This window comes from Panthera onca, chromosome B4 (genome assembly GCF_046562875.1).
Source record: "Panthera onca isolate mPanOnc1 chromosome B4, mPanOnc1 haplotype 2, whole genome shotgun sequence".
Taxonomy (NCBI): Eukaryota; Metazoa; Chordata; class Mammalia; order Carnivora; family Felidae; genus Panthera; species Panthera onca.
In genome coordinates, this window is record NC_138345.1 from 134,297,946 (window position 1) to 134,320,673 (window position 22,728).

General features: G+C 47.0%; 1 protein-coding gene and 1 long non-coding RNA gene across 3 annotated transcripts; one reads left to right on the forward strand and one right to left on the reverse strand.

Moving 5' to 3' along the window:
• Window positions 1–2,978: 2,978 nt before the first annotated feature.
• On the reverse strand, window positions 2,979–11,357 carry SNU13 (small nuclear ribonucleoprotein 13). Of its 2 annotated transcripts, none has more exons than XM_078449397.1 (3): window positions 11,229–11,357; window positions 5,038–5,158; window positions 2,979–4,201 (listed from the first exon to the last, which is right to left on the reverse strand). In XM_078449397.1, exons 1-3 carry the CDS (start codon window positions 11,229–11,231, stop codon window positions 3,939–3,941), a joined length of 387 nt encoding a protein of 128 aa, XP_078305523.1. In that variant the 5' UTR covers window positions 11,232–11,357; the 3' UTR covers window positions 2,979–3,938. The 2 variants fall into 2 exon arrangements, with proteins under 2 accessions (XP_078305523.1, XP_060512203.1); XM_060656220.2 differs by lacking the exon at window positions 11,229–11,357 and adding an exon at window positions 6,698–6,829.
• Window positions 11,358–15,460: 4,103 nt separating this feature from the next.
• On the forward strand, window positions 15,461–22,260 carry LOC132693661 (uncharacterized). Its single transcript, XR_013556623.2, has 2 exons — window positions 15,461–15,731; window positions 17,568–22,260. It is a non-coding gene; the product is annotated as an uncharacterized LOC132693661 (long non-coding RNA).
• Window positions 22,261–22,728: the final 468 nt, after the last annotated feature.

The following is a 22,728-nucleotide window of genomic DNA, read 5'->3' on the forward strand; positions in this document are numbered from 1 at the left end:
AGTGAAGGTAGGGGAGAATGTGACAATTAAGGACAGGTAGACATACTTGAGGAATGACAAGCCCCAGCAATATTTTCATCCTCTGCCCCGCCCCCCCCCCCCCACCTGTTTTCCCTTTCACTGTGTCAATATAGAGCTAAAGATTAGAGTTCAGAAGCACTAAGAATGGAACATTTCTAATTCTGGTACCATTTGCTTCATGAGTGACTAGCAGCCCCTTTCATGCTGCATTCCTCTTAATGTGGCATTCAGGTACGTGAAGATACATTTTCTGTTGCCCGAGAATTTGGATTCCAGCATACGTGAAAGGAGTTATTCCTCGTGTTTTTTCAGGGAAGCTGTGGTAGGGTGAGGAGAGGTCCTAGCATTAGGAAAATGGGAAGAGGAGCAGGGTGACTTCTCTTTGTTGCTGCTATTGCTTTTGAAGAATTAGAGGGAAGTTAATCCTCAAAAGCATCTCTTCCCATCGGAGAATTAACTTCCCTCTCCCCCACATAAGGAAAGAAAGCCAAACAAGAATATAATATCTGCTTTCCAAGTAAAAACAAAACACCTTAAACACTCAGAGAACAAAGAATCCAAAAGTGAAAATCTCTTACAAGAGTAACTTGACCCGTCATATATCTCATGAGATGCTCATTCTAGTCCTGGAAGACACACGGCCTACAGACCCTGAATCTCCAGCCATCCATGGAGGATGCAAATCCTTCCAGATGCTTTCCTTCCTTCTCTCAGGCTAATTCTTCAAAAGCAGTAGCAGCAGAAAGAGCAGAAAAGGGACAGAGAGCATAGAAAAGGGATGGTGGGTGGGGGTGGGGCAGAGATTTTTCAAAATGTAACTTAGCTGACATTGAGAGGGACTCGGGGATACCGTGCTGACAACAAGTTCCTCTTCCCTCCTCACCACCTTTAAGCCCTCATAGTTTGGGCTTAACGATAATGGAAATGCATTGTTTAGTACTTAACGTATTACAGATGACCTTTACCAAGGTCACTATTGTAAATATAAAAACACTCCTTAATCTTAGTCCACTCAGCAAACTTGCACTCTAGAACAGAAGTTCCTAACCACTGTGTGTTTGGGGTCAGAGGAACCTTTCAGACCTGATGACTGACCTGATTTTCTCTACAAAAATGTTTAAATGCAAAATTCTGCAACCAACTTCATAGGTGGCTGGCTGGAAATTACTAGATTTCCTTGCTTGTGTGTCTACCCTTTGGGAATTCTTCATTCTACACTTAAAAAAAAATTTTTTTTTAATGTTGATTTATTTTTGAGAGAGGGAGAGACAGTGTGAGGAGAGGGGCAGAGAGAGGGAGACACAGAATCCGAAGCAGTCTCCAGGTCTGAGCTGTCAGCACAGAGCCTGACACGGGCTGGAACTCACGAACTGTGAGATCATGAGCTGAGCTAAAGTCGGATTGGACGCTCAACCGACTGAGCCACCCAGGTGCCCCATCATTCTACACTTTTGAAGCATCTATGTTAGGGCACTGCTACAGGTGCTAGGGTATCACACAAGTTCCTGCTCGCCAATGAGGGTTAATGATCAGAAAACCACCTCAGATGTTAGTAAAGAAGCAGCTAAAAACAGGATGTCACAGTGCTGGGGGAAAAGGAAAGAAATGAGGTAGTTTGTAAAGGTCCTACAGCAGTGATACTTGAATTAAGACTGGCATGAGAAGAAAGCCACCAGTGCAGTAAAGGAACATGAGATACAACCAACAAGAAGAAAGTACGTTTGGAATGTTCAAGAAACCAAATGTGAAACACCGAGTGAAGACAGAACATGGTGGAGATGCAGACACAGGACAGGCAGGAGCCAGTTTTTTCAAAGGATCATAAATGGGCACCCTGGCCTCTGAAGGCTTAAAATGTAGCTGTGGCCACTGAGCTAACACTCCAGAGTAAAGTGGGTACTAGGGCTGAAGATCCCAGGAGCCCCTGCCCCACCTCACTTCCTAAAGCTCTAGTGGATAAGGCTGAGTTCCCAACCAAGTGGAGGTTGAACTTGATCTTCCTCCACCCAAGTTATTTTGTTCTTTTAAAGTATGATTGTAAATGTACATATAGGACAAAAGATAGTAAGCAACCTGAACCCCACCACCTACAAATATAAAGCTGCTCGGGTTGGCAGGGTCGGGGTGGGGAGATGGGGGTATCTGAACATTGGAGTCAGCTGGAGGCAACGCCTAGCCCAGTAGGCACACAACACTTTAGCAGGATAGGGTGGTTTCTGGATTTCCTACATATGCTTCTGACTGAAACGTGCACACTGGCCCAAGCTGGCCAAGACAACACTAAATATAACCTGCACTAATTTGACCATTATGGTATTATCTATACCCTGGAAGAAAACTTCTCTTGCTGAGATGCAAGGATCCCACAGTGCTTTCCCTCAGGTTAACAAGTAGAAGTGGCTTCGGTCATCACCTCCCCGCCACAACCCCCAACTCCCTAGCATGTGGCAAAGGCTACTAGGAGCCCTAATTCTGCAACAGTTCTCAGCTAGGGGTGACTTTGCCACCGGAACACCTGGCAGTGTCTTCGGGGAGGGAGACGATGGCTACTGACATCTAGTGGGTAAAGGCCAGAGATGCTGCTGAACATTCTACAGCATACAGGGCCCCCCTCTCCCATAAAGAATCATTCAGCCCACTCCTAGAATCATTACTACACTATATGTAACCTAACTTGGATTTAAATTTTAAAAAGTTAAAAAATAAAAAATCTTCCAGCCCAAAACATCCTTAGTGCTGAGGCGGGGAAACCCTTTGTAGAGGGAGAGCAACACCTCAATGATCATGTCGGTACAAGACACTTTGAGCTGCTAGAAAACCACCGGAGGTCATGGCTTTTTCACAGCCTCTTGGTGGAAAGTTTGAGAAGCTATCACTGTTCTAAGAATGCGAAACAGTTCTTCATTTCAGGTATTAGCTGGATACCTATCAAGAACCACACTTTCTTTAAACTGGAATATGAATATATCTCTTTATTAGAATGCTCACGAGAACGGCACACGAGCACTGTCCTTCTGATGTGATGAAGAATACACACACCTGCCCCACACTGTGGCAGGGAACAGGGGTCATGGCTTTCAGAGCTGGTACCAACTGTCCACTGAAGACCTTTGCATTCACCAGAGAGGATGTTTCCTGGACTCCAGCATCTCTGCTGTAGCTTCCAGTCAGGCCTCCGGGACTCACGAGACTTCTTCATTTCAGCATCAGTTGATTCTCTTTTCTCTTGCCACTCTGGACTCCTTCAAGACCTAGGTCAACTGCCCCATGTCTAACTTGCTCAGGCAGCTTCTGGAATTCTGCAGCACATCTTTGCTATGCCGCTGCCCTGCTGCCCTCAGGGGCATGGTTAGGAGTTGGGGGAGAGGGGGAACAATAACCACATTACCGAAGCAAACGGCAGGGGCAGATTAGCACACGACACTTGGACATACACCTAATAACCTCACAGGATACATGCTTTCTCCCCAAATGCTACACAATCTCCATAGAGAGCAAACGCTTATGGAATGATTTTGTACACCAGGCACGAGGGATACAAAGTGAATGGTGTTTACACCCATCAGGTCCTGCACACAAGGGGAAGTCAGCGCCTGAAAGCTGGAACGAGATCTCTATCCTGGCTCTTCCCTGCCTTTGAATGGAATCACCACTCTGTCTCCGCCTGTTCTTCGCATTAGTTCAGTTTTCAAAAGGGAGGATAAGATGGCAGAGAAGAATGGGAGACTGGGCTGGGTGGAGGATTAATATACGGATAACACCCCGTAAAACAAAAATAATACAAAAATGCAAAACCCGGATTTAGTACTGTGATATAACAAGAGAACGTGGCCGGAGGTACTACATGCTAACACAGACAATAGGATACACAACCCCAAGGGGAGGACTCAGTGAGGAGTGGGGCACAGGCCGCCGGTTTAGACTAAGAGCCTTTCAATGGACTGCTGAATGGACTGGATCTGCTGCTTCAGCTGTGAGCCTTCTTTGATGGTGACAGAACAGGCGATGACAGGCCTGGAGACCCCACAGGCCCGCCCCAGGGCCTGCTTAGAGCGCACAAACACGTAGGGCACGTTCTTATCCTCACATAGCAGCGGAAGGTGAAGGATGATCTCCAGCGGCTCAGCGTCTGCAGCCATCACGATGAACTCAGAGATGCCTCTGTTGAGGGTTTTGGTGGCTGAAGAGAGAAGGACACGAGGCCCAATAAGTGACTGGGATGGGGGTGGAGCTTGGGCATGGAAGCCACAAAAAAGCAATTTCCAAGGGAAAGAAACAAGTGCTTTCTGAGCAAAAATCCCCAGGCACAAGCAATCCTCTGTCTTACAGTGTGGCTTTGGTAAGTGATATGGGATTTAATCACCAATTAGCCACCCTCAATGCCTTTCTCAAACCCTCCATCAAACCCATGAGCTCTGTCACAACACATCCTGAAACAGACCACTTCTTTTTTCTTCTCTGCTACCATACTTGTCCAAGTCACCACCACCTCTTGCCTGGTTGACTGCAACAGCGTTCACACGGGCTTTGCAGTACAGCATTTCTCGAACTCTGTGATCAAGGATCAGGGTTTTACCATCCCAGTCTGTCACAAGCAGTATTTCTGGGAGGCTCACACCACATGCAACTTCGAAGAAAAATCAGCACCCCATATCACTGATATGTGATACACTGATGTGTGTTTAAACACTTACTCCTGATGGCTTATATCTCTGTGGCCCAGTGCTAGTCCCCAGACCACACTCTGTTAATGCTGGAGTATGAACAAGAGCACAGACTGTGGAGCCACACTGCCCAAGTTCAAATTCCGACTCTCATTCTCCTCACAAGATAGATGTGAATAACTGGGTCTAAAAGAATTCCTACACCGTTAACCTTTAGCAGCTACTGCCCAAATGCTGCTCTGAAGTCCTCCCACTGGTCCCAATCAAGTGTCCAGCCCTCTTTCCAAGTTGGACATCTAAACCAGAGCCAGTGCCTGATCACTCCACCTGAAGCACCCTCTGGCTGCCTTACCTTCATTAGCTCCTTTCCGAAGCTGCTTGTAGTTACATGACTGCTGAACAAGGTCCAGTAGTTTCTTGGTGAGGTGGGCGTCTGCGAGGGGGTAGGCCTTCGGATTTACATCAGCCTCAGTCTATGGGGCGGGAAGTGGGGGAAGTCATCAAACCCTCAGTCAAACTGAACCAGAAGTTGTTCCGGACAAATCACAAAATACTTTATAATCAACAACCCAGAGAGACAGTGATCAGCTTCCCTGTTCCTCTGCCCTCAGAAAGACACTTAGTAACTGACACTGGCTGCCTATTCCCAACTCAGAAAAACTGAAATATATTAGAATAAAAGAATTTTAGCAATTACATAGTCCAATGATGTACACTAAAGCCGATATACTTTTATTTGCCTCTCTTGCCTGGTAATATTATAGCAAATGGATTTTTAATAGGTTCTCATGGCTCAGTATCCACTTGAGTCACATGGGGACAGTTTTTAAATTTGGGATTTCCACACTCCGCCCCAAATTTACTGAAATAAAAATTAAGGCGTTTATAGAAATGTAGCACAGAGTTCTCTCTCCATTTCCCATCCAATACTCAAATCTTCCTCTGTCCTCGGTAGGAATCCATCAAAATATTTTCTCATTCATCTGACCCTACAATACATACAAAATGGTCGGTACCAACAAAATGGTTGGTACCTCTACCAACAAGCTCACCAAGGTCAAAATTTCCTTTTGTTCTTACAGTATATCCAACTAAGGCCACCCAGTCAGAGTACGATATTCAAGTTACTCAAATTAATACTTCCCTGTGGTTTATCAGTTTCATATACAATTAGGGTTCCTTTGTATTCAGCTTGTTAAAAAAAAAATTAAGATTTTACTTTTCAAATATGTAACACATCTACATGGTTCCAAAGTCAAAGCTGTTAGTGAACTAAAACTGTTCTGAAAACTGGCAAACAGTAAAGCATTTATCCTGCCTTTCCCAGACAGACTGTATCACTACTCCACCTACTAAAGGAATGAGCCAATCAAATCCCACCATCTTGCAACCCATATTCATCAATTAATCCAGACACAGATTAATGGATCCAGACATTAACAGCTACCAATATCATAAAAGATACCATGTGATCACTGCCCCTCCTGAAGAACAAAAACATCTATGACCAAGTATTCTTGGGGAAAAACAAAAGGAAAGGAGAAAAATCTGATCAAGCCTTTGATTCTGATATTAGATATTTGATACTAAGGAATTATTAAATTTTGGGGTATTATAATGGCACTGCAGTTGCTAAAAATCCTGATTTTACAGATACATACTTTATCACCTATGAATAAAGTGTTACGTCATTGGCTTTGCTTCAAAATAAACCATTTAGGGAACGAATTGGGAGGGGCCTGCTTAAACCATTCCTTCTTCCTCATCCCTACCTCTCGAGTTCAAGCATTTTCATTAATTTCTCATTTGTTTTCCCTGTGATTCTTTTTACAAATATATGTATTTATATATAAAACTTGGACGCACCCCACGTTACCATCGCGAGCAACGCGTGGTTCGCCCGCTGCGGCCCGCTCTAACCCCGGTTTTGGAGGCTGGACCGCGGCACGCAGCGCGCGGCACCCCAGTCTTAAGTGGTGACCCGTGGGTGACGCCCCGGTGGGAGCACTCACCATCGCGTCTGCCTCGGTGGTCTCCTGCCCAGCACCGCAAGGACACAGAAATGACCCACCCGCAAGGAAGCAGGAAGTGACGCAGTGGTGACGTCAGCGGAAGTGACATCGAGCGTGAGATTGCACCAAACGCCTGGTCCCTGAAACTGCAGTGGTTCCAGGGTGATGTGGAATTAAGTGAGGGCTAGAGTTCCCAGAAGAAGTGGGAAAAAGGTCTCCCCATTATTGGTCTGCTCGTCTCCTTACATTCTAGAATCAGCTTTTCAAGGCCCACAAAAATGTGCTGGGATAATCTGATACGTAGATTTGATACAATCCCAATTTGGGTAAAGGACCTTTAGTATGCAGAATCTGTCAATTTAAACATATATGCTTAACTCGGTACTTCTCAGTAAGGCTTTACAATTTTTACAAAAGGCTTAATATCTTTTAGATTTACTCCTAGATATTTCAGGCTAAGAAAATTCACTGTTTCCTACTATATTAAGAATTTCTTGGGCTCCTGGGTGGCTCAGTCGGTTAGGCAGCCGACTCTAGCTCAGGTCATAATCTCATGGTTTGTAAATTCTTCGAGCCCCATGTCAGGCTCTATGATGACAGGGTGGAGCCTGCTTTGGATTCTGTGTTTGTCTCTCTCTCTCTCTGTCCCTCCCCCATGCATGGTCTGTCTCAAAAATAAACAAACATTAAAAAATTTTTTTCTTTAATGCTTATTTTTTTGAGAGAGACAGTGAGAGCCAGGGAGGGGCAGAGAGAAAGAGAGAGGGAGACACAGAATGAGAAGCAGGCTCCAGGCTCTGAGCTGTCAGCACAGAGCCTGATGCGGGGCTCAAACTCACAAACCGTGAGATCATGACCTGAGCTGAAGTCGGACACTTAACCGACCGAGACACCCAAGCGCCCCAAAAAAGAATTTCTTCTTAAACAGATTGATGTTGAATTCGATCAGATTTTGTGCTGACTCAGATGAAAAATGTTTTCCTTTAATTTTTTACGGTTCTTCTAATGTTAAAACGAAGTTTGCATTCCTGAGATAAAACCAACTTAAATAGGTTTTTAACTTTATATCCATTAGCTAATGGACATAAGGTTTCTTGGGGGGAAGAGATGATAAAAATGTTCTAAAATTCTATAGCAATGGTTGCACAGCTCTGTAAATATATGAAATACCACTGAATTATACACTTCACACAGGTGAACTTCTTATAGTACACAAATTATTGCAATAAAGCTATTTTAAAAACTAGGTATAGGGTTTTTAAAAAAACAACAACTAGGTATAGGGTTTTTTTCAGGTCAAAAAAAATTTAATGTTTATTTATTTTGAGAGAGAGAGAAGAGAGTGGGAGAGAGTGAGAGAGAGCTCGCAGTGAACGGGAAGAAAGAGAATCCCAAGCAGGCTCCACACTGCCAGCTCAGGAGCTGTGGGGCTCAATCTCAGACCATGAGATCACGACTCCAGCCGAAATCAAGAGTTGCACACTTAACAGACTGAGCCATCCAGCCACCCCTCCTGTTAAAAATTTTTTTAAATTTCTTTATTCGTTTTAAATTCGTACTTAAATTGGTTTTGATACACTTTTTTTCAGGCATTTGTTCACTTCATCTCAGTTTCTGTATTTATAGCTATCAAACTGTTCAAATATCCTTTTTAATATCTGAAGATTATAAGTCCTTCATGTTTGTTACTCCTCACTTTCATCTCTTTTGCTTATTTTCCTGATTAATCTCGCTGGAGGGGACTTTTCAGAGAAAATCTTCTGATTCTGTCCATCCTATAAGTCAGATCTGTTTGCTATTTCAGTAATTTCTGCTTTTCTTTGGTGTTTTGTCTTTTCATTCTTTTCCTACCTTTTTATAGCTCCTTTCCCTCCAACATAAGCATTTTAAGATCCAGGTAATACTTTAGCTGTTGTGTGTGGTATTCTCACTATCATTTAGTTCTGTTTTCAAATTTCCATAATTTTGTTCACTAGATTCACTATGACCAGCAGATCAAGTTTATTGATGGTGTTGTTCAAATCCTCTTTCCACACTGATGTTCTGGATTCACCAACTATCATTTATATACTTAAATGCTATATAATTGCATATTTGTCCATTTCTTCTTATAATTGTATCAATTTTATTTTATTCATACCTTATTTAAAAACTTTTTTTTAATCTTTATTTTTGAGAGAGCGAGCAAGCGAATGGGAGAGGGTTAGAGAGAGAAGGAGACACAGACCCTGAAGCAGGCTCCAGGACTCTGAGCTGTCAGCACAGAGCCCCACATGGAGCTCGAACTTACAAACCGTGAGATCATGACCTGAGCTGAAGTCGGACAATTAACCAACTGAGCCACCCAGGCGCCCCTTAAAAAAAAATTTTTTTTAATGTTTATTTATTTTTTGATAGGGAGACACCGAATCTGAAGCACATATCTTTTTTTAGCCACTATCTTCAGTTGCCTTTCACCTTAAAACTTACTTCTTTTTGATGTTTATATTTAGGCTACATCACACCTTTTGACTTGGTATACATTTACCATACTTTCTACTTTAATCTGTTTTAACAGAAGCACTTAATCTCCTATATTTATTTAAGTACTGATAACATTAAGTTCAAATCTTCCTTCTTTTGTGCCTTCTATTTGTCCTAACTGCTATGTTTCATTTTCTTTCTTTCCTTCCTCTGGGTTTATTATTTTTTCATTCTACTATTCCCTCTACTGGCTTGGAATTATGTTATCTTTATTCTTTTGGTGGCTACCTCAGAGACCACAACACATGTCCTTGACTTATCAAAATCTAATGCTCATCCACACTGGTGTCCTCCTCCTAAACATAAAAGGGCTCAACAACACTTTAATCCCAATCACTCCTCAAAAGTCTACTTTAAATTGCAGCTCCAACAACCCCTTTCTGGAACTTAGGATTCTCAATTCTCAACAAAACATTAAATGCACAAAAAGGGAAGACTTCAGGAGCCCAAACAACTAAAGAGGCCTCACCTTATTGTTTCAGTATCAGTCAACAATAAAAAGTTGGCTCAACTTTAAAACAAACTACCTAGCTCATAAATAGTAACTGAAATTTTGCTTTGTATTTATTCCTTTTAAGTTTTTCAAGGGTTATTTATATGAGTGAACGAATGAAATAATACTGCTAGCTAACTTTGATCCCTAGCTTGATCTATTTGGTCTCCCTGTACACCAGACAAACAAAACCCAGCAAGGTTTGGATTTAACAAGGCGTGCTCATTAACACGGTACCAAGTATTAGGATTAGGTGCTTAACATGCATTCTCATTTAAATCTTTCCCCACTCTCATTCATCTTTTATCCCCATTTTACAGTTGAGGAAAATTTCTCTCTTTTTTTAAAAATTTTAATGTTTATTTTTGAGCGACAGAGTGCGAGCCGGGGAGGGGCAGACAGACTGAAGGAGACATAGAATCTGAAGCAGCTCCAGACTCTGAGCTGTCAGCACAGAGCCCAACCCAGAGATCGAACTCAGGAAAAGTGAGATCATGACCTGAGCTGAAGTCGGGTGCCTACCCAACCGAGCCACTCATGGACCCCGAGGAAAATTTCTCTTAAGTTTAACTCGAGACCATCCTATTCCAAAACTTTCCGTAGAATTCCGTAAAATGAGCACTGGTTTAGAAGCTTCAAGTTCAAGGCTCAGCCACATACTAACTTCAAAATAGGGGGTAGGGGGAAGGAAAGGAGGAAGCTGCCCAACCGGATCCACGCTCCGTTGGAAGGATTAAACCTCCCTATGTTGGTGGAAGTGCTTTGTAAACTCTTCTTTCCTTACCAAGTACCAAACAAAACTAGCTACCAAGCTACAGGAGTTGATTAAGGGTTGGAGATCACCAACAGCTTAGAGAAGCCGCACGTGGTGCTACCGAGACCTCTGATTTGAGACTGCCGCCTCGCAGCAACCCAAGCCGGGGTTCGGAATCACTCCACATTTACCACAGCCGCCAAAGGCCCTCAAACGCCAAGTCCCCGGCACGTGTAACTCGGGGTTGGGCACTAAGGCTCAGACCCATGGAGATCTAGACCTCCCTCTCCTGAACATCGACAAATGGGTTAAGTGGGGTAGGGGAGGCTGATTTGAATTCAGGGTTCCCCACCATCCTCTAGCGATCCCCAACAAGAGAAATAAGAAAGACGGAGCCTGGTTTTCTCATCCAACTTTCTACTCTCTCCCACGTGGGTTGGTCTGTTTCCTCCCACGCTGGGCCAGGACTCCTTCACTCCCCGGAGGCTTCCAGCCACGCGCACGGAGTAGCTGCAAAGTACCCCCGACAGCCTGTTGGGACCCTGACTTTCCGAGTTCTAACCTCGAGCGGAGCTGTTGGGGCCCCGCGGCGGTCCGAATTCTAAGTCGGGGGGAGGAGCCTGGGACTCCGCGGCCGCTGGAGCTCTGACCCCGCGCCGGGCGATCGAGACAGCGTACGTTCAAAGCCCCGGCAGCCTAGTGAGTGAACCGGTCCCGGAGTCTCGCGCGTCCCAGCCCTTCCACCACGCGCACGCACTCACCATAGCTGCGACTCCGCGGTCTCGCCACCCGTCTGGGAGCGCAGCTGACGTCAGGGCGGGAGCGCGCGCCTCGGCCGGAAAGTCGCGCCGGAGGAGTGGAAATGGCCGCGCGCGGCAGGAAACGGAAGTGACGCCATTGCAGGCGGACGGACCTCGTTTTTCAAGGGCGCCCGCAGGGGAACCAAGTCGTTTCTAGGCGAGGGACAGTAATTTGCTGTTTTTGTTATCATCATACCACACATTTCTGGCAGGGAGAATAAGTGAAACATTCATACATACACACACGGACAAACACCCAGAACGAAAGGTTTCAATGATGTCATCATTCCATTGCCTATTTATCTTTAAGCATATTCTTGAGCTTTCAAAATCATCTTTTTTTTACACTGGTGAGGGAACAGTATGGAGAGAATGATGGGTAACCCTAAATGTTTTCCTCCATATTTAGATATCCTTGTGAAAATTTGGTGGGAAGTGTGGAGTCCACCAGAAATGGAATCCTTTGAGTAGGGAATTCAGGAAGAAGAACAGGTTTGGGGGTGAGGGTTGAGTTTCTGTCAGGTTGAGTTTGGAGATGTCATAGGACAAGCAGTTTCTTTTGGCCAGCGCACTGCTCTTTTCTCTAGGCTGCTCCAAATCTCCATTATTCAAAGCTAGACTCGTGCCTCACCACCTCCAAGAAGTCCTTCCTGATTGTTATGGCCCTCACTCTTTTCTCTCCAACATGATACCAGGCACATCTCGGGACCACTGGGATCAGCCCAAACTGGACCATTATATGCTAGTTCCAGTTAACTATTTCGGAAACCTAGTAGAGACCTGGAAGGACCCTTAGGAATCATGCAGCAATCTCTTCATTTTACAGATACTAAGGCCCAGAGAAGGGAAGCTCCTTGCCCAAAGTCACAGAGTGAGGCAGTGGCTGAACCAGAACTGGACCTTGCGATTTTGGCTATTGGCCTGGGTTGCTTCCACTCCATCTGGTTGCTATGCTTGAAACCGGTTGTGGTATGGGGCAACGTGATGGGTTTGAACTGGATCCAGGATGGAACATTCATTACACCAAAAATTCCTCCATCAAACTTCACCTCATGCAAATCATTTTGTTAAGTTTATTTATTTTGAGAGAGAGTGTGTGTGCATGAGCAGGGGAGGGGCAGAGAAAGAGAGAGAGAGAGAGGGAGAGAGAATCCTAATCCTAAGAGAGAATCCTAAGAGAATCCTCAGGAACCATGAGATCATGCCCTGAGCTGAAATCAAGAGTCATATGCTTAACTGACTGAGCCACCCAGGCACCCCACCTCACGTACGACTTGTTGAAGAACAAAATTTGTCTCCGAATTGAGAAATACCCACAGATGCTTCCTGTTTAAGAGTAGCTCCTGTGACAGGGCACCTGAGTGGTTCAGTTAATAAAGTGTCCGACTCTTGATTTCATCTCAGGTCGTGATCTCAGGCTCTGGAGATCAAGCCCTGTATCAGCCTCCATGCTGCCTGATTTAAGATTCTCTCTCTCCCTCTCCCTCTGCTCCTTCCCCCACCCTCTAAAAAAAAAAAAAAAAAAAAAAAGTAGAACCTGTGGTTTGGATACTGCTGTTCACCTCTCAGATCCTGTTTCACGTTTCCATATTAGTTAGATGTATCAGCCACCATTGTTGGGGAATTAAACCTTATTCAATTTACAGTCATAGACATGTCCTTATCATTTGCTTTTTTGATGTCCTTTTTACTTTTTTTATATATTTAAAAAATGTTTTTTAATGTTTATTTATTTTTGAGAGAGAGAGTGAGACAGAGCATGAGCAGGGGAGGGCCAGAAAGAGAGGGAGACACAGAATCTGAAGCAGGCTCCAGGCTCTGAGCTGTCAGCACAGAGCCCAATGTGGGGCTTGAACTCACGGACTGTGAGATCGTGACCCGAGCTGAAGTCGGATGCCCAACCGACTGAGCCACCCAGGTGCCCCTGATGTCCTTTTTACAAAATGCTTTTTATTACTTATTTTTGAGAGAGAAAGTACTTATTTTGAGAGACAGGGGTAGAGAGAGAAGGGGAGAGAGAGAATCCCAAGCAAGCTCCACACTGTTAGCACAGAGCCCAACGGGGCTCGATCCCATGAACTGTGAGATCATGACCTGAGCCAGAATCAAGAGTTGGGCGCTCAACCAACTGAGCCACCCAGGCATCCTAGCTTTTTTGATGTCCTTTATAACAATTTCCCGTTGTTATTTGGCCTACCTGGCATTTTGGACCATCATATCCCAGGTCTCTTCAGTGAAGACTGATGGGACTTGATGTTTTTATTTCCATGAGTAAGGAGACAGTACACTTCACCTAATTAATCTGCTTCCCAATTATATAACTCAATTTCCAAATTCTCTTAGAGCTAGCTCCCCCTTTTGTATTTTGTTGTTTCCCTTGCTAGTAAGTTAATATGTTGACATATGCTCAAGATCAATTTGTCTTAGAAATTTGTTTTTTATACACTTCTGTGCTTAAAACTCTAAATCCTTGCCATGGCTTACTAGGACCCACTCCACCAGTCCTCACCCCCATCTCCATAATACAGCTCTACCCACTTTCTTTTTCTCCCCTGAGCACACCCCAATTTTTCCAACCCCATCTATCACCCTTTGTTGTGTGCACTGTGCTCCACTGTTTTGCCTAGCTAGCTCCTGCTCATCACCTCTTCAGTGAAGCCTCCCTGATCATCCAGACCAGGTAACTGCCCCTGCTGGATAGACCCACAAACCCCCTGTATTTGCCCTTTATGGCACTTGTCAAACTTCCTTTTATTCAGTGTCCACCTTTGAACTACACTGAGAGCTCTATGAGAGCAGAGTTTGTAGATGCCTTGGGTACTTTGGATACCTATCTTCTAGCACTATGACTGGCCCAAAGGAGGTACCTGTTTCACTTACGGATTTTTGCTAGCAAGCAATCAAAATGGAGTTTAGGAAAAAACTCTGTCATGGAGCCCACAGATTCCAGGGGAGCTGGTTGTGAGAGCAGAACCAGTCCCAGAGTCTCACTCCACTGTTAGTGCCCTCCAGCCAAGGACTACTGGGAACACACCCAAAGTGTTAATTCTTACTGCATCAAGGGAGAATGCACACCATGGGAAATGATAAGTCTTCTCAAAAAGAGGGTGTTTGAAAGGATTTACTGTAGGATTGGGGTTCTATTAGGTGATTTGGGGGAGGGTTCAAGGAACCGGGGTCTGCTCTGATTAGATGTCATCAGGAGATGTGAATAGTTCTATGATTGGGCATCTTAATGATCTTATCGACATGAAATCGTTTATGTTGAACAGGAGAATGCTGAGGCCCAGCTGTGAGTGTCAGGCCAGCTCCTAGCAACGCCGAGTCTTAACTGGTAGAACTGGGTCAGTTCCTAGCTGTCATGGGCTCCTTTTCTTTGTCTTTTTCTCACCAGCTTCCTATTCCCACCTTGAATCTCTGTTCTGCGGGAGAGTATCAGGTATAAGCTGGGGTGATTCAGTCAGGATACATCGTGTGGCATATTGGGTTCTTAATATAGAGAAGTACATCACAGCTGGTTGGTAAGTAGGTGATGCCCCTCTCCTGGGGTGCTCAGTAACACTTAAAATGCTGTGATTAAAGGGTCAAGGCCTGGCCCTTCTGATTGACTGGTGTCCCTTCCTGCTCCATTATTTAAAATTTTGAGTATAACCTTCGGGTGAAAGACAATCTTCAGGGTGGCATTTATCCTCCTACCAACACAGATCCCGAGATGGCAAAAGTAATCCCCGACAGAAAACCAAAATACTGTGAGCAAAGAGGAAGGGATGCGTGGTGATCAAACAAGGATACACGTGTTCAATACAGTGTTCGTTAAGTGTCTGGTGGTGGATAGACAGATGGACACATGGACGAAAGCACCGAATAGGAAGAAAGAAATCACACAGACCGCGGCTACGTCACCCCATCACACATGGGGGGAATATAATCTCTTCATTCCAGAAGACGGGATATTTAAAATGAATTCTTCTAAAAAAAGAAATAAAAATAAATAAAATGAATTCTTCTACCTCTTCCTTCCTTTTGGGCAGTCCCCCAGTGCTGTCCTTGCCTGCACTGAGGACATGTTAGCCAGCTCCGGTGCCAGGTTCAGGAGCTGGAACTAGCTTAGCTGTGGCTCCTTTGTGAGGTAGCCTCAGTGACAGGGGCACTATGTGGCGGGGATTACCACACCCCAGACTGGCTGGGTCACCCATCGCAGTCCTGCCCTCCATCTCCCTGACACCACCTGCTCACTGAAGCTTTGTCATGTTGCTGCCACTGCTGGGCGCCTGTGCTGTGGTGGGACCATTCCAGGGCCCTGAGTGGGAGCCAGTGCGGGGCCTACTTTCTGAGGATCGCAGCTGCAGGGACCCTCGGTGCTGTGGCAACCTGCTCGTGCTCTGCCTCTTTCTGATCTGGCAGGTCCAGAGCTGTTGGCACCGGGTCACCAGGACCCACCCCAGCATGAGGAAGGTCACCAAGGTGAGGGCGCCCCCACACACCTCCTTCCCTCGGGCACCACGATTGGCTCATTCACTTGTTATGAGGACCCTGTTCTCTGCCCTGTGTGGGAACGGGGGGAGCTTAGATTGGTCAGGGGGAGCACCGCCAGGCCCCAAACCCAGCAGTCACTTTAGTTTCTCTCCCTCCCTCCCTCCCTCCCTCACTCTGCCTCTACAAGTCCTATGGGCTCTACTTGCTAGCCATACCTCAAATCTGATCACTTCTCGAAACCTCCCCAACAGTCCCTTGGGCAAAGTCTCCCTCATGTCTCACCTACACTGTAGCACTGCCTTCTGCCTGGTTCCTGCAGTCTCTCTCAGCCAAGTACAATGTTCCATGCAGCCAACAAAATGATCTTTCTTTCTTTCTTTCTCTCTCTCTTTCTTTCTTTCTTTTCACAAACTGAATACATCCACGTGTGGCATCCAGATTAAGAATCAGACCACGATTGCAGCCCAGAAGTTTGCAGTCATAACTATGCTGATTCCTAATAACATAGACTAGTTTGGGCATGGTAGGTCTTCTTTTGCACCTGGCTTAGGCCTTACATGATGCTTGTGAGCAAGAACCAATGTTTTTCTTATTATTATGAAATTTATTGTCAAACTGGTTTCCATACAACACCCAGTGCTCATCCCCAACAGGTGCCCCCCTAAATACCAATTTTTTAATTAAAATTTTTGTAATGTTTATTTGAAAGAGAGAGAGACAGAGAGACAGAGAGGGAGAACGAGTGGGGGAGGGGCAGACAGAGAGGGAGACACAGAATGTCAGCACGGAGCCCGACACCGCTTGAACTCACGGACTATGAGATCATGACCTGAGCAGAAGTCGGACGCTTAACTGACTGAGCCATCCAGGTATCCCAATAACCAATTTTTAAAAAGGGATCATAGGGGCACCTGGGTGGCTCAGTTGGTCAGGCGACCGACTTTGGCTCAGGTCATGATCTCATGGTTTGTGAGTTCGAGCCCCACATCAGGCTCTGCGCTGACAGCTCGGAGCCTGGAGCCTGCTTCAGATTATGTGTCTCCCCGTCTCTCTGCCCCTCCCCTGCTCATACTCTCTGTCTCTCAATGATAAATAAATGTTAAAAAAATTAAAAAAAAGAAAAAAAGGATCATAGAATTTTGCCCCTCGAAGTCCTGAAACAGCTCTTACAGGTACACTCCCTGTCAAACTCAGAATAAAACACCAACTCCTAACCATAAGTCCAAGGCCCCGCGTGATTTGTCCTACATTTCTCTCTGACCTCACCTCCCACGGCTGTCTTCATCACTTGTTTCATTCTGGGCATAGGGACTCTTTGATGTTCTGATGCACGTGGCCTTGTTCTGACCTCAGGGCCTTTGCACGAATGTCTCCTCTGCCTTCAGTGCTCTTTCTTCAGATGTCACTTAGTTGCCCATTGTTTCACTCAGGTCTCCAGTCAAATGTCACCTCCTCTGAGAATGAGAGGCCTTCTGTGACCAGCCTTTCTAAAGAGATTAACCCCATCGCCATTCCACTTTTATTTCCACCCGAACACTTTTCATACCTAACATGTTGTATACTTGGTTATTATGTCTTCCATATCTGGAAGATAGCTCCCAAGAAGGACTTCGTCTTGTTCATGTTGGTAACCCCAGCATCTAGAATAGTGCCTGGCCTGGAGTAAACTCTTTTTTGGTCTTGAATGAATACCCTAAAAGAAATGATTCCCTCTTTTCTGAGCCCCAGAATCCCCATCTGGACAGTGGGGATTGTAATTCTAATCTGTGAGAATTAGATGAGAGTGTGTGAGCAAGGATTTCGTTTCCCCATTCTCAACTACAGATGCCACCGCAGAAGTGGGCGGTGCCCTCCACGAGACATGACACTTGTTTGAGGCTGACCCCTGAATTCTCCTTCAGTCCTGGAGATTTCCGTGGCCTGGAGGCTCACGTCCAACAACGGGCACAAAAGAAGATGTCTGAACACCGGAGGAGCCTCCAGGAATCCTGGACCCGATACCTGGTCTCTTGGCAGCACCCGTGTCAGGACCCACCTTGGGATTTCCACACTCCTTCTGATCCCATCTTTCGCACCACCTCTTTTTCAAGCATCTGTATGCTCCCTCAGGACAGTGCTCGGGAAGCACGGCCGGTACCCTGGTGTCTCAGTGATGAGCAGTCTCACCTGATTTGCAGGCCATCATCCCCTTCCCTGGACATGTACCAAAGGATGGAGCAGCTGTTTGTCCACTCCCAGGAAGAGCTGGTGCCACTGGAGCTTGTTGTTAGCATGAGGTCCCACCTCACACCCATGACGCTAGCCACCTCTCTCTCAAACCTCCTTTCGTCTCAGAGGGTGCATTTCTGCTCCGGAGAGTTCCTGCCGGGTCCTTCCAACCAAGTGGGAGTGTCCCCCTGGAAGTCCTGGGTCTGCCCACAAGAGGCCTGGGCACTAGGGACGGAAAACCAGGTGCTAGGCAGAGAGGATAGTAGAGAGACTCAGGCTGTAGGGTGGGGGAACGGGACAGAGAGCAGTAGGGAGGGTGCTCGGGAGATCCAGGCAACTGGAAGGCAGCTCCCAGTGAACTCTGAGATGCAGGATGATGCAGAGACCAAGGTCCTGGAGTGGAGAAGCCAGAGACTAGTAATAAGTAAGACTGATGGAGATATCCTGACACCAGGGCCAAAGAGCCAGGACCAGATGGGGATTGAGAATAGAGCTAAAATTCAGGAACTAGAGAACAGAAACAAGAGGGAGGCTGAGGGTGAGAATCCTCCTGAAACCCAAGCACATACGGCAGAGAACCAGGAACATTTAAGATGTAAAGCTGATGCAGAGACTCAAACACCAAAGTGGGGGAACCAGGATAAGAGTAGAAATGAGGATGCTGTAGAGACCCAGGCATTTGAGAAGAACAAGAAAGAGGCCAGAGGAGAGGATGAAGGAGGGACCCACACCCAAGGATTGGGGAAGCAGGGCCGGACTAGAAGTGAGGATGGTAAGGAGGCCCAGGTGTCAGGGTGGGGAAAGCAAGACAAGATTAGAGATGATGCTGCTATAGAAATTCAGGCACAAGAGAGGAGAAACAAGGCCCAGATTGGAGGTGAGAATGCTCTGCGAACCCAGGTATCTGGGAGGGAGAACCTGGGAGAAGTAAAAAGAGAGGAGGGTGTGGACACCCAGGCCCTGGGGTGGAGAAAACAGGAATGCATTGGACGTGAGAATGTTACAGAGATCCAGACCCTAGGGCGGGAGAAGCAAGATGAAGGTGGAAGTGAGAAAGCTGGGAAGATCCAAGCATGTAGGGGAGAGATTTGGAAACAACTGAAACATGAACTTCTAGTGGGGTGGAGAAACCAAGGCCTGAGAAGGGGGAAGGATGCTGGGGAAACCCAGGTATCTAGAAGGAAGAACCTTAGGGAGATAAAAGTGGAGGATTGGGTCGTGATCCAGGCACCATGGTGGGGAGACCAGAGACCAGCAGTAAGTGAAATTGACAGAGAATGGGAGATGCCATGTTGGGGGGATCAGGGCCAGAGTGGAAGCAAAATTGACAGAGAGTTTGCCACACCCTGTTGGGGGAATCAGGATCAGACTGGAGGTGAACACAGAGCAGAAACTCAGGCAACAGAGAAGAGAGAGCAGAGAAAAGATGGAGATGAGGACAGTATAAATACCCTGGCTCCTGAGGCAGAGAACCAGGGACAAGTAAGACATGAAACTCATGCAGACACCCATCCACCAGAGAGGAGGAACCAGGAGAAGTTTGGAGATGAGAATAATATGGGTGTTCATGCACTAGGGATGAGAAATCTGAGAGGGGTTAAAGATGAAGATAGCAAAGAGGCCCTGGAACTTGGGGAAGAAAACCAGGGTCAGTTAAGTAGTAAAATTAATGGCAAGATTCATACACCCAAGTGGAAGAATCGGGAATACATTAGAGGCAAGGATGGGGCCAACACAGAGGCATCTGAGGCTGACAACAGGGGAGAATTAACAAGCAAAATTAATGGAGAAACCCATTCAGTAGAATGGAAGAAAGAGGAGCAGGTTGGAGAGGAGAATGGTGCAGAGATCCAAGCTCCAGAGAAGACAAGTCAGACAGAAGCTGGAGGTGAGGATGATACGGAGACCTGGGAAGCTGGAGAAGAAAACCAGAGCCAGTTAAAAGGTGTTATTGATAGAGAGACCCATTTATCAGAGTGGAAGAACCAGCGGCAGACAGGAGGTGAGAATGGAACCAAACTTCAGGCTCCAGAGAAGAGAAACCAGAGAGAAGCTGAAAGTGAAGATGTTGTAGAGACCCAGAGGCCTGAGAGAGAGAACCAGGGACAGTTAGATAATGAAACTGGAGAGAGCCACTCTGCAGGGAGGAACAATTGGGAGCAGACTAGAGGAAAGAAGGAGGAAAATCAGACATTGGGGAGGAGAAGCCAGAGACGGGCTGGAAGTGAGGATGGTGGGAAACCCCAGGGACTTAGGGGAGGGTCCCAGGGACTAATAAATAGCAAAGTTAATGAAAAGAGCTGTTCATCAGAGTGGGAGAACCAGGAGCAGAGGGGAGGTGAGCATGGTGCAGACACTCACACACAACAGAAGACAAACCTGAGAGGGACCGCAGGTGATGACGGTACAGACACCCAGGCTCCTGGGGGAGATGGCCAGGGACTGTTAAGAAGCGAAATTGATGGAGAGATCCAGATACAAGGGCAAGGGAACCAGAACAAGGCTGGAGATGAGGCTGCTGAAATCCAGGCTGTGGGGAGCCTGAGAAAGTGCAGAGCTGAGGAGGCCGGAGGTCCTCACGTTCCAAGAGGAGGAGGCGAGGAGCAGGTCAGAGGAAACGATGCTGCTGAAGGCAGTCTCCCAGCTGACTCTTCTGGGGGCGGGGGGCCCCCAGCCCTCACAGGCTGTGGATACAGGGCCATGGAACAGGAACAAGCAGTGGCCTCTGCCCCCTGTCAACACTTCCTGTTTACCAGTGGGGAGGGAGAGCATTTGGTCAGCCAGAGCACGGCCTCTGCCAAGAAACACAGAGAGGAGGTCAGTCTAGCCTCCCAGCAGCCCCCACCTGAAGCCCAGAGAAGCCAACAAAGGGATAAACAGGTGGATCCAGGAAAGGCTCCTGGCCTGACTCGGCAGCTCCAGAATTTACAGTTTCTGGTTGCTTCCCTCGGCCTTCCCTCAGTCTGCCCCTCCACCTCACGTGGCCAAGCCCCCCAAGCTGCCACAGCTCTGGTGGGTGCTCCCATTGTCCTCACTGTCATGCCCAAGTGGCCAGTCCTCAAAAAGAGCCAAAGACTCCTCCTGGAGTCCCTCATGCGACGGAAGATTGCACACCTGAAATGGGGCCTCCCCCAGCGGGTCCTGGAGTCCCATTTGCTCTTTAACTTGTTAGGACCTTGCCCACTGCCCCTTGCTGGGGTGAGGCTCCCTGGATTATACACAGCCTGTGAGGTCCAACAACGGCAGGAAAGGCATTGTGAGGCCAAGGGCTTCAGGCCAGGCCTTAAGTCAACTGAGAGGTCCCAGAGGGTTCAGCCCCCAGAAAGACAAAGCTCAAAACTTCCTACACGGGCCAGAGCTCTGGAGAAATGTGGGCCACACCGGTGCAAGCCCATGGGCATTTCCATCCATTCCAAAAAGCCTGGGAGAGTCAGGCCGCCAGGAGGCGCCAGAGAACCACAGGTTGTCCAAGAAGAGGCTCCTCCTAGAGCCAAGCCCACTGCTCACAGGAACCCCAGGCCCGCAGCACAGTCTAGGAGCTGGTGTGGCCAAGAGCCTTCCAGAGAGGCTCACTGTCCCAGTGAGAACAACAGGGACAGGAAAACAGTCAGGCCAGGAGTCTCCCAGGTGGCAGAGAGGGCTCCCTGCAGAATGAGGACCTCATACTTCAGGGCAGGCCACGACCACTGGAGAAAGGAGTGCACATCCCGGGAGGTTCCTAAGTCCCCCGGACTTAAATGTCAGCTGCCTCCACATGGGAGGAGAGGGAGGCTGGAGTCTGCAGAGAGAGGAGGGGCTGGGCAGCAGCCTTCCTCCTGTTCCACAAACACCTCCAGCTTCAAATATAGTCTTCACTCTGCTGCATCAAGGTGGAGCATGATCCTTTTAAACAAGGTATCCTGGTCTCCACACCTGGCCAAGCCTCAGCACTCAGTCCCCAACCTGAGCCTGAGGGGTCCTGATCCTACCCTGCTTCCCAAAGTGGGTGACCGACATGTGAGAGAGCACAGCCGTGGAGTCCATACTTCTCTGGAGAGGGACCTTCAGCCACCAGGTCACTGCTATGCTGGGGCTGCTCTTCCCAAGGCAGAGCGCTTCCAGGGTCAAGGGGAACCTGAGAACCTAAATGGAGCCCCACATAATCCATCAGCCCCCCGAAAGTTTGGTTTTATGAAGCATTTGAGATGTTTTCTGCTCCAGCATGGCTTTAGAAAGTAGGCCGGAGGCCCAGAGTTCTCAGAACACAGAAGAGAAGGCATGAGGGTGGTCTGCTCACCCTCAAAGTCTCTAATAAAATTGGTTATTTGGGCCTGTGGGGTTCCGACATTTTTGGCATATGTTGTCTGAGTGTCCCCTTTTGGAGGTTGGGATACTTTGTGGGTGGGGTAGAAGCCACTCTACTCTATGGTACTCAAGATTTGAGGACTGTGGGTCAACCCAATGTCATCTCCTAAACACATTCCTCTTCTCAGTTCCTCACAGTAGGGTTTACTGAGGTTTCTGTTGTGACTCTGTCCTGCCCTAGTCTAAGTTAATTCTGATCGAGGAAGGATGCTCAAACTGAGCCTCAACTGTTTGTGGGGTGGGGTGGTGCTCTGCACCGGATGTTGCATCCACACGACTCCTGAAACAGAATGCTATGGGCACCAGTGACAGTCACAACAAAGTTTATTGCAGTGAGAGGCAAGGCAAACTGATTGATCGGGACCGACACTCTTGACCAGAGTGCGGTCTCAAACAGCCAGGGTACAGAGTTTTTATAGCCTACCACATCGTC

Coding starts and splice junctions, on each gene's coding strand:
- SNU13 (XM_078449397.1), bottom strand. Junction 4,202..5,037: donor TCGGAAAGGAGCTAATGAAG/GTAAGGCAGCCA, acceptor TTCTCTCTTCAG/CCACCAAAACCCTCAACAGA.